Source organism: Nannospalax galili, unplaced genomic scaffold (assembly GCF_000622305.1).
Source record: "Nannospalax galili isolate Female #2095 unplaced genomic scaffold, S.galili_v1.0 scaffold1909, whole genome shotgun sequence".
NCBI lineage: Eukaryota > Metazoa > Chordata > Mammalia > Rodentia > Spalacidae > Nannospalax > Nannospalax galili.
The window spans coordinates 59,889-74,185 of NW_008358834.1; the positions used below are offsets into that span (position 1 = coordinate 59,889).

The window sequence follows — 14,297 nt, forward strand, 5'->3', positions numbered from 1 at the left end:
TTGGAGGTTAGAGTATAATCAGATATAATAATTTTGAATTAGGAGTTTTAGTCATTAATGAACAATAGGCTAAGTCTTGTATAGATGGTGCTGACCTGCTTACTCTTAGTTTCTTTAAGGAGATATGGAAGGATTAGAAAAATTGGGGGCTGAGAAAGTGGTTAGGATGCATGTTTCTTGATGCTCCAATGGGAACAGTTTTTCCTTCATTAATAGTCCCCGGGCTTAGGGATATATGTAGAGATTTACTTTTGACCATACCAGGATTGATAAGCCTATATCATATGGTTAAGGCAGGGGATCGATATTTATTTATTTATCTAGGGTTGGGGTTGCTTTATTTTCCCAATGGAGTAGAGAAAGCCTAGCAAGCCTAGGGTGTTACAGCAGAGCCTAAGGGAAAAGCTTTGATGTGATGGAAATGACCAAGAAAGAACTTCCATCCCCCACCCTGTTCATGCATGTGGTTTTCCTCTGCTGAGCTTCATGTATTGCATGCCCTCCAGTTTGCATTCAAGTCTTCTAGCCTTTCTCCCCACATCCTAAATTTGCATGAACCCCTCCTCAGATTCCATGCCCTTCTCCTTAGTCTGTTTTTTTTTTTTCCTTTATACCTGAAATCTGTTCCTTTCCAGCTCCATAACCCCTCTGCCTCACGTTAGATTTACAATTTCAACCTCTTACCTCTTGATCCTTGTTTTATCTCCCCAGAAAGTACAAGAGCAGTGTTAGTGCTCTTGTTAGTCCATGAGACATTGTAGACTCCATAGGTAGGATGAGAGGTGATTTGATTACCTGGAAGCTTTAACAGGTAGATATTTTAGGGAATTTGGCGGTGAAATAAATAGACCTCCCATGGGACTCTAAAGAGTTCCCTCTCCTAGAAATCTCAGCTACCCCCACATTTCCAAAAGCCACAGACTTTCCTGATGGCTCTCAGGGACTCGCCATCCTTCCTTAGCCAATTGGGATATATTTGACAGGAATAACATTGACCTTGCTCATCTCTTTTCCAACAGGATTTGAAGGGTGCTCCATGGTGCCTACCATTTACCCCCTGGAAACGCTGCATAATGCCCTTTCCTTGCGTCAAGTGAGTGAATTCTTGACTAAAGTCTGTCAACGCCACACTGATGCCCATACACAGGCATCTGCAGGTATGGGAAGTACTGTTTCTATCTGTAGCTCTACCCTCATATCCATAATTTGTAGAACATGAGAAAATAATAAGAAGGGGACTGGAGAGATGGCTCAGTGATGAAGACTGCTTACTGCTCTTGCAGAGGACCTGAGTCCAGTTCCTAGCACCCATGACAATTGGTTGACTCCTAACCACCTGTAACTCCAGCTCCAGGGCCTCTGACACCCTCTTCTGGCCTCTGTGGGCATCACACGACATGGGTACACTTACATAAACATTTAAAAAATATATCTGGGATACCGGGGAGATAGCTCAATTAGTAAAATGCTTGTCTTGTAAGCATAAGAACCTCCGGGCTGGAGAGATGGCTCAGCAGTTAAGATCACTCACAGGAGACCCAGGTTCGAATCCCAGCACCCACATGGCAGCTAATAACAGTCTATAACTCCAGTTCCAGGGGATCTGACAGCCTCTTCTGACCTCCGCGGGTATTGCGCAACACAGGTGCACTTACCTACATGCAGGCAATACACGCATACATATAAAATCAAAATAATAAATAAAATATTTAAAAAAAAAAAAAGAAGAAGAAGAACCTGAATTCAAGTCCCAGCATGCACATAAGAAAAGCCAGGTGTGGGGCTAGAGAATGCTCAGTGGTTAAGAGCATGTACTACTGTTACAGAGGACCTGGGTTCAGTTCAAGCATCCACATTGAGTAACTTGCAAGTCGTGTTTGAGGGGTTCCAGCCTCCTCTTCTGGCTTCCATGGGCACTCATGCGCATGGTTAATATACAAACAAGCAGGCATATATACACATAAATAAAAATAAATACAATTTTAATTTTTTTTGTTTGAGATAGGGTCTCCCTATAATCCAAGTTAGCCTGGAACTCACTATGTAGATCAGGCTGGGACTAAAGGCATACACCACCACAGCCAGCAAAGACTTTTTTAAACAGCTTTTTCACTCAATTTGCTAGCATCAGAGAAGAGATCTGAATCTGCCCAGGATTAAAGGCTCAATGATAGTAAGGCTGATCCCAGCCAGTGTGTCATTTTCTTTTGGAGATGTACCATAGCACCAGTCTGGACCCAAAGATGTGGCTATTCCTAGTGAGTTATTAACCACATAATTGATGTTAAGTAGAAACTTTTTCTGAAACAAAGCAGAATTGCTTAGTGGTTTCTTTTCCATGTAACTTAAATATAGGAATGTAGAGCCAGGCATGGTGGCATACACCTTTAATCCTAGCACTCAGGAGGCAGAGGCAGGCAGATCTCTGTGAGCTCAAGGCCAGCCTGGTTTATATAGTGAGTTCCAGGCCAGCTGGGACTACAGGGAGACCCTTTCTCAAAAAAAGACAAAAAAAATCCAAACAAGAATGAATGTAAATAAAAGAATAGTTTGGAAGGAAAAAACCATAATTAGGTACTCTACAAAGAAATAAAAATGACTAAAAATGTATAACCAGGGCTGACAAGATGGCTTAGGTAAAAGTGTTTGCTGCTATGCCTGACTACCTGAGTCAGGGACCCACATGGGACCCACATGGTAGAAAAGAGCCTACTTTTTTTTGAGACAGGGTCTCCCTGCAGTCCCAACTGGCCTGGAACTCACTGTGTAGACCAAGCTAATCTTGAACTCACAGAGATTCACCTGCCTCTGCCTCCTGAGTGCTGGGATTAAAGGTATACATCACCGTGCCTACCTGAAGTGAACCAACTCTTCTAAGTTGTCCCTGACATCCACACACATCCTGTGGCTTGTGTATGTGAGTGTGTACCCACAAAAAAATAAGTGTAAAAATGTTTTTTGATGTATAGTTAGGGATGAAGAGAGGAGTCAGTGGGTAAAGTACTTGCTGTACAAGCTGAGGACCTCAAATTGGTCCCTAGCACATACATAAAAGTCTGGCACATATCCATAACCCCAGCACTGAAGGGCACAAACAGAAAGATCCTAAGAGCTTGCTGCCCAGCTAGTCTAGCAGAAATGATGAACTCCAGATTCCATGACAGACCCTGTCTCAAAAACTAATGTGGAAAGTAATAGAAAACCCCCACTGACCTCCATAAATATGTGCATAGGCAAGCATACACACACCATATATGCATATGTATGTACCAGAAAGAGGAGAGAGAGAGAGAGAGAGAGAGAGAGAGAGAGAGAGAGAAAGAAAGAAAGAGAAAGGGAGAGGAAGAGAGAAAGAATAAAATAAAATTTAAGAAAAAATGTACAATCAGAGGCTATGGATTATCTCAATAGGTAGAGTGTTGCCTAGCATACAGGAAGTCCTGTGTTTGATCCTATCACCACATAAAACTCAGTTTGATGGTACAAGCCTTTAATCCCAGCACGCAGGAGGTAGAGGCAAGGAGATCTCTGTGAGTTAGAGGCCAGCCTGGTCTACATAAGGAGTTCTAGGTAATCCAGGGCTACATAGTGAGACCCTGCCTCCCTCCTCCCCACCCAAAAAAAGTTTGATGTCAAGGTCAGCAAGCCTAATCTGAGTTTGATCCCCAGAACTCACAGTGAAAGGAGAAAACCAGCTTCCAAAGATTACCTCTGACCTCCACACACTGCCATGGCATTTGCATACTGACATTCACACACATAGCACACACACAAACACCACTAAATAAATTTTTTTTTTGATCTTTTTGAGACAGCCTCCCTGGAGCCCCAGCTGTCCTGGAACTCTCTGTGTAGACCAGGGTGGCCTTGAACTCACAGAGATCTGCCTGCCTCTGCCTCCTGCGTGCTAGGATTAAAGGCATGTACCTCCATGCCCAGTTTATAATAAATTTTTTTAAAAATTAAAGAAATTCGGGGCTGGAGAGATGGCTCAGTGGTTAAGAACACTGGCTGTTCTTGCAGAAGACCCGAGTTTGAATCTCAGCACCCACATGGCAGCTAACAACTGTCCGTAACTCCAGTTCCAGGGGATCTGATGGCCTCTTCTGTCCTCCGTGGGCACTGCATGACATGGGTGCACTTACCTACATGCAGGCAGTACACTCATACACATAAAATAAAATTTTAAAAAATTAAAATCAGTGTCATCTTTAGCTACAGAGGGAGTTTGAGGTCTTTCTGGGGTACATGAGACCTTGTCTCAAAACAAAAGGAAGGGAAAAAACCAAACAGGCCAACTAAACATTTTAGAAATATTACTTCTTGGCAACTCTCCTTTAAAAGCCCACACTCATCCTCTAGTGTGTCTGTCTTACTTTCTTCCTAAGTGCTTGTCTTTCTCTTACCCCCTTGCTTAAAATCTGTATTTAAATCTAGCTGGGTGTGGTGGCACACACCTTTAATCCCAGCACGAGAGGCAGGGGCAGGCGGATCTTTGTGACTTCAAGGCCAGCCTGGTCTACATAGGGAGTTCCAAGCCAACTAGGGCTACAGAGAGACCCTGTCTCAAAAAGACAAAAAAAAAAAAAAAAAAAAAAATCTCTATTTAAATCTGTTTGAGCCAGGTGTGGTAATGCCAATACTTGAGGCTGAAGCAAGATAATCAGCATTTCAAGGCTAACCTTGGCTACATGAGACCTGACTCAAAAATGATGAGATGATATTGTCAGTAAAATGTTTGCGATGTAAGGCAGAGGACCTGAGTTTGGATCCCCAGCACCCATGTAAAAGCCAGGCATGGTGTTGTATACCTATAATCCCAGTGTTTGGGAGGTAGGAACAGGAGGATCCCTGGGACTTGATGGTCAGCAAGTCTAGCCAAATCTAGCCAAATGTTCCAGGTTCAGTGAGAGATGCTGTCTCAAAAAAATAAGGTGGAGAGCAATTGAAGAGCGTTTGACATCAAGTGCTGGCCACCACATGGGTTGCATGCCTGCACACATATCTTTGCACACGCACACGAACACATAACATGCACACATATACTCACAAAAAAACCTAAGAAAAAGAAAAAAATAAATAGTACTTTTCCCCAAAGTAATTTATAAACTTAATATCATCTTAATAAAAATACAAATCAATTTTATAGTTTCTATTGAAAAAATAGGAAAAACTAAATTAAAAAGAAAGAAAAGAAAAAAAAAACAAAAAAACCAGGGGCTAAGGATGTAGTTCAGTTGGTAGAGTGCTTTTCCCAGCAGATACAAAGCCCTAGGTTTGATCTTGAGTACCACATAAAACTAGGCAAGGTTGTACACACCTGTAGTCCCAGTACTTGGGAGGATGAGACAGGAGGGTTACAAGTTCAAGGCCAGCTTGGTCTGCACAGTGAGTTCTAGGCCATGCAGAGCTACAGGAGTGAGACTGTCACAAACAAACAAATGTATAGTATTGGTACATGAATAAATAAACTAAGGAGACAAGATAAGAAGTCTAGAAATCAGTGAAGTTAGCATTCCAAAATCCTGAGTAAAAGCTGGGGTTTTTTTTTTTTTTTTTGTCTTTTTGAGACAGGGTCTCCCTGTAGCCCCAGCTGTCCTGGAACTTACTATGTAGACCAGGCTGGCCTTGAACTCACAGATATCTGCCTGCCTCTGCCTCCCAAGTGCTGGGACTACAGGCATGCACCACCACGCCTGGCATAAAAGCTTTTTTTAAAAAATATTATTTTTAGTTTATGTGTATGAATGTATTGCCTGCATGTAGATAGGTATACCTACCTGTGTTGTGTAATGCCTGAGGAGGTTAGAAGCGGGCATCAGATACCCTGGAATTGGCATTATGGACAGTTGTTAGCCTTTCTGTGGGTACTCAGACCCAAACCCAGGTCTTCTATAAGAGTCATCTCCAGCCCCAAAGCTGATATATGTATATGTATGTATGTATATATATTTTAAAATTTTATGTATATGTGTGTATTGCCTGCGTGTAGGTATGTGCACCTGTGTCGTACAATGTCCACAGAGGACAGAAGAGGCTGTTGGATCCCCTGGAACTGGGGTTACGGACGGTGTTAACTGCCATGTGGGTGCTGGGATTCTAACCCGGGTCTTCTGCAAGAACAAACCAGTGTTCTTAACCTCTGAGCCATCTCTCCAGCCTAAAGTTGATATTTTTTTAAAAAGTGAAGTAGGTGTGAGTAGCCACCTGACAAAAATTAAGATCAAGTCCATATTTCATATTATATACCAGGATAAATTCCATATGGATTAGATATGTAATAATCAGTGATAAATTCAAGGGGTTGTTGCTTCACAGAAACACACACACACACACACACACACTCACACACACACATATCATGCAAAAAGTTTCAGAATTAACTTTTTCAGTACTCTGGGAAATAGTCAAAGGCTTGAAGAAAGCAGGAAAATGCCAAAATCAAGAAAGAGACAACCTGAGAACTGGGGGTGTAGCTCAGTAGTAGAACACTTGTTTAGCATGTATAAGGTCCTGGGTAGGACCTCCCAGCATCACACACAAAAAAAGTAATCAATTTTTATTAATTAAAAAAATTTAAAGGTAGCCTAAAATGTAAAGAAAATTTTGCAGCATTTTTATTGTCCTTGCCCACCCTCTACCTCCTAGTTTGTTGGTAGATTTTTTTTCGGTCTTTTTGAGACAGAGTCTCCCAGTAGCCCCACCTGTCCTGAAACTTACTCTGTAGACCAGGCTGGCCTTGAACTCACAGAGATCCGCCTGCCTCTGCCTCCCAAGTGCTGGGATTAAAGGCATGTGCCACCACACCCAGCTGGTAAATTTGTTTTTTAAATGTGTCTCTGTGTGGGTATGTACCCTTGGAGGCCAGATAGGGGCATAGGATCCCTCAGAGCTGAAGTTAAAGGCTGTTATGTGGTGTTATGTGTGTGCTGGGAACACATGGAAATTAGCTGCTGAGCTGGCTCCGCAGACCCTGGTGGTAGTTTTGAAGATGGTAGCCTCAGTGTGTGACTAGAGTTTCTGATTCCAGAGTGGCACAGCAGATCTTAATTTCAAAGGAAGAGACAAAGTGGAATAAAATATATTTGAAAAAGTAATAGACAAAACCTTTTCAAATTAATAAAAGACCTAAATTTATATTTCCAGATAGCTTAACCAGCTCCAATAGGATATGTTCCAAGAAATCCACAGTGAGACACATTATGTTCAGATTGCCAGAAGACAGAAAATTTTGAAAGAAGCAAGGGAGAATAAACTTTTCATATGCAAAGGAGCATCAGAATCTTTTTACATTTATTAATTTTGGGGGTGGAATACCATGGCCCACATGCAGAAATCAGGACAACTTGCAGGAGTTAGTTTTCTCCTTCCACCTTGTCCCTGGGATCCAGCTCAAGTCATCAGCCTTAATGGCAAATGCCTTAACTCTCTGAACCATCTTGCCAGCCTTTTTTTCTGTCATTGTCATGTAAAATTGAGAGAGAGAGAGAGAGAGAGAGAGAGAGAGAGAGAGAGAGAGAGCATGAGAGACAGAGACATGAATGCAGATAAGCTATTTGTGGGAATAGGGGACTGAGGGAAAGGGGAGAGGAACAGAATAGGTAATGATAGGGGATAAATATGAGCAAAGCATAATATGTACGTGTGTGAAAATGTCCTATTAAACCCATTATTTTGTACACTAATAAATTAATAATAAATTGTATATTTGAAAAACATTCTAATACACAGTTTAAAAATGAAAAAGTTTGGGTGAAAGATCTCTAGGAGGGGGGTAAAGTGACTGACTTATGATGAGAACCTGTGACTCCTGGATTCTTTTTCATTGCCTTTTGTTCTTCCCCCTCTCCCACCCACACAGCCCTCTTTGACTCTATGCACAGCAACCAGGCCTCAGATAACCCATTTTCCCGACCCCGTACTCTTCATTCGCCACCCCTACAACTTCGGCAGCGCTCTGAGAAGCCCCCTTGGTGTAAGTAAACCTTTTTTAACTGTCTACACAAAACCCAAGAGGGATGAAGGGATTGATGGATGAGAGACCTGTCCCATGAGAGTTAAGAAGATGAGGGAGAAAAGACCAGAAATGGCCAAGCAGAGAAGTTCATTCGATGGGTAGAGGCAGGAGGATTAAAAGTTAGTTCAAGACCAACTTAAGCTACATAGTGAATTAAAGACTAGCCTAGGCTATATAGCAAAACCCTGTCTCAAAAAAAAAAAAAGGTAGGAATGACCATTTTGGGAAGCAACTGTTTCCAGGTTAAAGGAAAAATCTCTTTACCTGTGTCTTCCAGCCTCATTGGAGAGTCCAGAGTGATCTCTAAAGACCCTTTTTGGGAAAAAAGGATGGATCTTGTAAACCTTACTGTCCCTGTCTACAACCTTCTTTGATAAAAATGACTAGGAGACAACCTAAATATATAGAAAAGCTGAGAACAAGAAACAAACAAACAAAAAAAAATCTTAAGCCAGGCTTGGTATTGTATGCTTGTTTGAGGCCAGTGAAGGGCTACATGTAGCAAAACCTTGTCTCAAAAATCAAACTAAAACAAAAACAATAAATAGAGGGAAAAAAAAAAAAAAGAAACTCAGGGCTGGAGAGATGGCTTAGGATTAAGAGCACTGGCTGTTCTTGCAGAAGACCTGGGTTTGAATCCCAGCACCCACATGGTGGCTAACAAGCATTTGTAACTCTAGTTCCAGGAGACACAATGCCCTCTTCTGTCCTCCTCAAGCACTGCAGGACATGGGTACACTTATTCAGATATAACACTCTTACACATAAAATAAAAATAAATCAAAATATTTTTCTAATAAAAAAAAAAAAAGAGGGACTGGAGAGATGGCTCGGTGGTTAAAAGCACTAACTACCCTTGCAGAGGACCCAGGTTCAATCCCCAGCACCCACATGGTGGCTAACAACTGTCTGTAACTCCAGTTTGAAGGGATCTGATGCCTTCTTCTGACTTCTGTGGGCATTGCACTACACAGGTGCACTTACATACATGCAGGCAATACATGCATACACATAAAATTAAAAAATAGAAAAGAAACTCAAGTGAGCTGCTTTTCTATACATGACTCTTCTCAGATGTCTGTTCTCAGTTGAAGTGCTGCTTTCCCCCACTTACCTTTATTATCTTTAGCCAGAAGAGAGAAATATGACACTCACAAAAGGGAAAGTAGATTTCCTTCATACTAGAGGTCAGTCAAGTAGGAGAGTTTGGGGTTGAATCATCCTATAGACTAATTAGGACTTTAAAGTCCTCATTATATATCTTTTAAAAAGATAGGGTCTTGCTATGTGGCTCTTGCTGGCCTAGAACTCAGGTTGTAAACTAGGCTGGTCTGGACTTGCAGCAATCCTCCTGCCTCTGGTTTCCAAGTGCTAAAGTTACAGGCATACATCTCATGTCTGGCAGGTCTTTATTATTATTAGCAAAAGATACAGTTTAGATCCAATTGGGACTTTTCAACAGGATTGGAAAAATTAGTTTTTATGTTTTCTATGTATCCAAGATACACAATCTTGTAACAGTGTATGTTGTAAGACCTTGAATTCATGGATGGGTTTCTGTGAACTCCAGGAATCATTTATAAAGATTGGTGTGAATATTAAATGTGTACCTTTTCTCTGGAAGATAATTTATTATTTCTATGAGAGCTTCAAAGATGTCAGTGACACCCTTAATAAACTAATTTTCAGTTTTTGTCATTTGGAAATTCTATTGCAGTTTTCCATCTTCAGGTAAATTTTCTTTCTTAGTGTTATCATTTATAAATTTTGTTTCCTTTGTTTTTGTTTTTGTTTTTTTTCATTTTCTGCCTTTACTTTGTAGCCCAGGCTAGAAGTTGCTATAAAGCCCAGGCTGACCTTGAACTTTCAGCCCTCCTGAGTGTTAGGATTGCAGGTGTGAGCTCCTGATTTAATAAGTTTTTCTACATTCTCTTGCTTACTTATCTCTTGGGGTATCTCTTGCTCCAGAAATACGTTGACTACTTTAAAGAATGATTCTTCACTTGATCTTAGCAAATGACCAAGAAATGATTAAAGAGTAATTCTTAACAAAAGGTATACATCAGATTCAGTTAAGAGCCTTCCTTCTAGGGCTGAGGAAATGGTTCGGCTGTTAAGAGCACTGGCTGCTCTTCCAGAGGACCCAAGTTTGATTCCCAGCACCCACATGGTAGCTAACAACTGTCCATAACTTCAGTTCCAGGGATCCAATGCCCTCTTCTGACCTCCCTAGGCATTGCACAAAATGGATGTACTTACACACATGCAGGCAATATTCTCATACACATAAAATAAAAATAGTATTTTTTTTTTTTAAAAAAAACTTTTTTCTTCTTTCTTTTCTTTTCTTTCTTTTTTTTTTTTTTCTAGGAAAAGTTGCATGTAGCCCATGATTATGCTGGCCTTGAACTTATGTGTAGCATAAAACCAGGATAACCTGGTTTTATGCTGGATACTGAACCTAGGGCTTTATGCATTAGAGACTGACACTGTACCACTGAGCCAAATTCCCAGTCCCCACCATTGGGAATATTTCAATGATGTTATTGTTTTCATCGTCAACCCTCCTTCCATCCATACCTTTACACTAAGCCTATAGGATTAGAATGTATGGAGATGGAACCTGATAATTGGTATTTAATTTTTCCCCACAATTTTGATATATAACAGTAATTGTGAATCATTAGGCCTAAATATTTGCATCCAAAGTAGGAATGAGGGGCCATGGGAATTTGGAGTTGGGGTGGGAGTTTATCAGAGTGTTTATGAAAAACTAGATGAAATAGGTTTTGTTCTCCTGAATCTTAGAGAAGCCTTATGTTGTTCCTATAGTCTATCTTAGGCCAGTATGACAGTTCCTGAGCTGAGTGAACTCAGGAATCTGCCAAATTTAGGAAGGATTAAGATCCTCTCTCCCCAAAACATGAGTAGCAAGGGCCATCCATTCTAACATTTAATCTTTATGCTTAAGTAGAGCCTACTTGTCTAACTTGGTCTCATAATTTTGCTTTACAGATAGCAGTGGCCCGTCAAGCACTGTGTCCAGTGCTGGTCCTTCCTCCCCTACTGCAGTAGATAGCAACTCCCATTTTGGCTTCAGTGATCAATCCTCTGTAAATATACATGTAACTGAAGAAAATCAAGACCTTGGGTTGCTCCAGGAGACTCCTGGAAATGGAACACAAGAGTTCCTCTTAGAAGGACAGCAAAAGCTTTTTGAAGCAAACCAGTCCCCTCAACAGGTACCTGTGGAAACCAGTGAGCTAGGAGGTCAGGATACTGCTGAGGAGGTCAGCCAGACATGCCAGGAGGTCCCAGACATCAGTCAGCCATGTCATGACATCTTTAAGGAAGTCAGCCAGCCTACCCAGGAGGTCCCAGACATCAGTCAGCCATTGCTGCAGAACCATGACACTGTTACCAGCACTTGTCATTCATGCCAGAAGACGAGCCAGCTGTCTCAGAAAGTTTGTGAGGAAGTTTGCCAGCTTTGTCAGGAGAACTCCAAAGAGATCAACCAGCCATGCCAGAGGTTCCCTGTGGAACAGGGCAGACTAGTCCATGAATTCCCTGTAAGGGTTGAGGGCATGGCCCAGGAAACCCTTACAGAGGTTGGCAGTCCAACCCAAAAGATCCCTGAAGAGGTCAGCCAGCCATGCCAGGAGTTCTCTGTTGGCAGTCTGGCTAAGGAGGCTTCTGCCATCAGTGTGTTATCTCAAGACATTCCTGAGGCTGATAAATCATCCCAAGAGTGCACTGGGGAGATTGATCTGCAGGCTCAGGAGGTCTCTGAGAACTCTTGGGTGGTCCCTGATGTGGTTGATAAGACACCCAGTGAGGATGTCCCCCAAGTCCAGTATTTATCTAGTGATCTAAACCCTCAAAGCCAGTCTCTAGCCCATGACCAGCACTCACCCCTTCCACCAGCAACGTGTAATTAATCTTTCTCATTGGTGTCACACTCCCCAGCTGTTTGAACTTGCAGCCTTTTCTGTTGGCTAATATACTGGCCAGCTAAGGCCTTGGCTCATGCCACGGGTGTCTGAGGAAGCAGTCCTCCTGGTTTGAAGCATACCTGTGCCAGAGCTATGCCTAGGGGGGCATCCAGTTTATATTCAAAGCAGCTATTGGTTCTTCACTTAGCCGTTAGGCTTGAATGGTTTCCTTGGGTTGGGAAATCCTAGATTGTTCACTTTACTGCTGAAGGTACCATTGAAGGGATAGCAAATATAAAATGGAAAGTGGCAGGGTCTTTTACTTTTTGAAGGAAATATTCGCAATTTCTTAAGGTACCCTTAGACCATATGTGCATTCAGGAGAACGCGTACCTTTACTAGCACAGGTGCACCTGGGATGGCCATCTGAAATGCCTTGAAATTAGAGCTCCCTTCCCAAACAAACATCTGTTGTGGCAACTCATCTTAGACTAGGCTTATGTATGTTTCCATGTCGTCTCTCCTTGTTCCCTCTGCCCTAGTCCTGTACCTCTGGGAAGTGGCTCTAAGAAAGAGTAGGTATTGGATTGTCATGCAACTTCAGAGTAACTACTTGAAATGCTCTTGGAGACTATTGGCCAGTCTGTGAAGTGGGCGCCCCTTTTGTGGGGCTGTTTGACTTAGGAAGTACTGTAGTAGAGAGAATCAAGTTCTATTTTAAGCAATTAGCAGAGATCAATGTTGTACAGATATGAGCAAAGATTTAATATATATATATATACATAAATATATAAACATATATTTCTGTAGTTTTCCAGGGACAGACTGGCCAAAGACCAAACACTCCAGGGTCCCCAAGAGGTTTGTCCTTATATCGTGTGTCCTTAGGATCATATGTGATTATGAAGCTTTTCCCAAAGATCTGGGGATAGGAGTGGGAAATGCAGTCAGTCATTGGAGTCAGGGCTGGAACATTATGAGTGCTCAATAAATAGAAAATAATGAGAATGTTATGGAATTGTGATGTCTTTGTGAACTCAAAAATGAATATATGAGCTGGGGTGTGGTGGTACATGCCTTTTACTCCAGCACTTGTAAGACAGGGGCAGAAGGATCTCTGTGAGCCCTGTCTCAAAAAAAAAAAAATTAAAAAGCCAATTGTGTCTGTGATTGAATCAGTCAAAATCTTTTATAGTTGAGCAGGAATGGGCTTTAAAAATATAGAACGTTGCCGGGTAAGGTGGTGCTTTTAATCCCAGCACTTGGGAGGCAGAAGCAGGCAGATCTCTGTGAGTTCAAGGCCAGCCTGGTCTACAAAGTGAGTTCCATGCCAGGTGGGGCTACAGGGAGACCCTGTCTCACAAAGACCAAAAAAATATAAAGTATAGAACGTTGGCATCACAGAGAGTCTCTATAGTGGTCAGCCCAACATCCTAACTGTTTTAAATGAGTAGAATGTTGGGTAGTGTGAGTGCAAAGAGACTTGAGCTGTGTGAAGCAGCAGGATGTACATGCCTTCTCACCAGATCCTTAGACTCACCTGAGTGCTTTCCTACTCTCCTGGTCTGAAATGTGTGTCAGTAGGAGTTGGTATAAAGAGGTGGTGCCTGTTCTCCACTCTCTTGACATCTTCACATTGACATCTTGGTATAGCTCAGAACACCGGAAGGACTGTAATATCTCCTTTCCACATATATACATTCATAATCTGACCACTCAGGACATATCCAAGACTATAGAGGGTAGGAACATACGTTTTACTGGAGGGAGGAAATCTTCCATCCTTTGGACAGTAAATGCAAAATCTAAAAAATGGGATCCAGAGACTGCTCTCATGGGGGAATGCTGTGGCTGCATAGTGACAGAGGGCTTTTCCCCTCTGGAATCTCTTAGGACCCATGAACTCCTTACCTCTTTTATATTCCTCGATCTAGGGATCAGGTCCTGGTTATTTTGTCTGCAGCTTTTGACCCCATATAATGCAGATCCCTTTCCCAGGAAAGCCTAGTCTGTCTTTCCCTAAATCAAATGTATGTCCCTACCCTAGGCTCCTACATTCAGCCATTTTTAACCATTTTCCACATTCTGTTTGTATTTGTTTCTTGTGGGTTTTTTTTTTTTTTTTTTTTTTTTTTTTTTTACAGAGTCTCCCTGTAGCCCCAGATGGCCTGGAACTCTCTATGTAGACCAGGTTGGCCTCAATCTCAACAGAAAGAAATCCACCTGCCTCCCAAGATCTGGGATTAAGTGTGTGCCACCACACTCTGAGTCTAAGCTACACTTTAAAAATATTGCAAAACTACTGTTTGCTTCCTAAAGATAAACACAAAAATATAATCCTTACT

At 41.8% G+C, this 14,297-nt stretch overlaps 1 protein-coding gene across 21 annotated transcripts in view; it reads left to right on the forward strand.

Moving 5' to 3' along the window:
- Ppip5k1 (diphosphoinositol pentakisphosphate kinase 1) overlaps positions 1-13,205 on the forward strand; it is a 45,110-nt gene extending 31,905 nt beyond the window's left edge. For 8 of the 21 annotated variants that reach the window (XM_008822310.3, XM_029558232.1, XM_029558231.1 and 5 more), the window contains 3 exons: positions 1,020-1,157; positions 7,862-7,975; positions 11,033-13,205. In XM_008822310.3, coding sequence (XP_008820532.1) covers positions 1,020-1,157; positions 7,862-7,975; positions 11,033-11,958 — 1,178 coding nt within the window. In that variant the 3' untranslated portion in view covers positions 11,959-13,205. The remainder of the gene's footprint in view (positions 1-1,019; positions 1,158-7,861; positions 7,976-11,032) is intronic. The other 13 variants (XM_029558234.1, XM_029558236.1, XM_029558238.1 and 10 more) reach the window with 4 other exon arrangements.
- Positions 13,206-14,297: the final 1,092 nt, after the last annotated feature.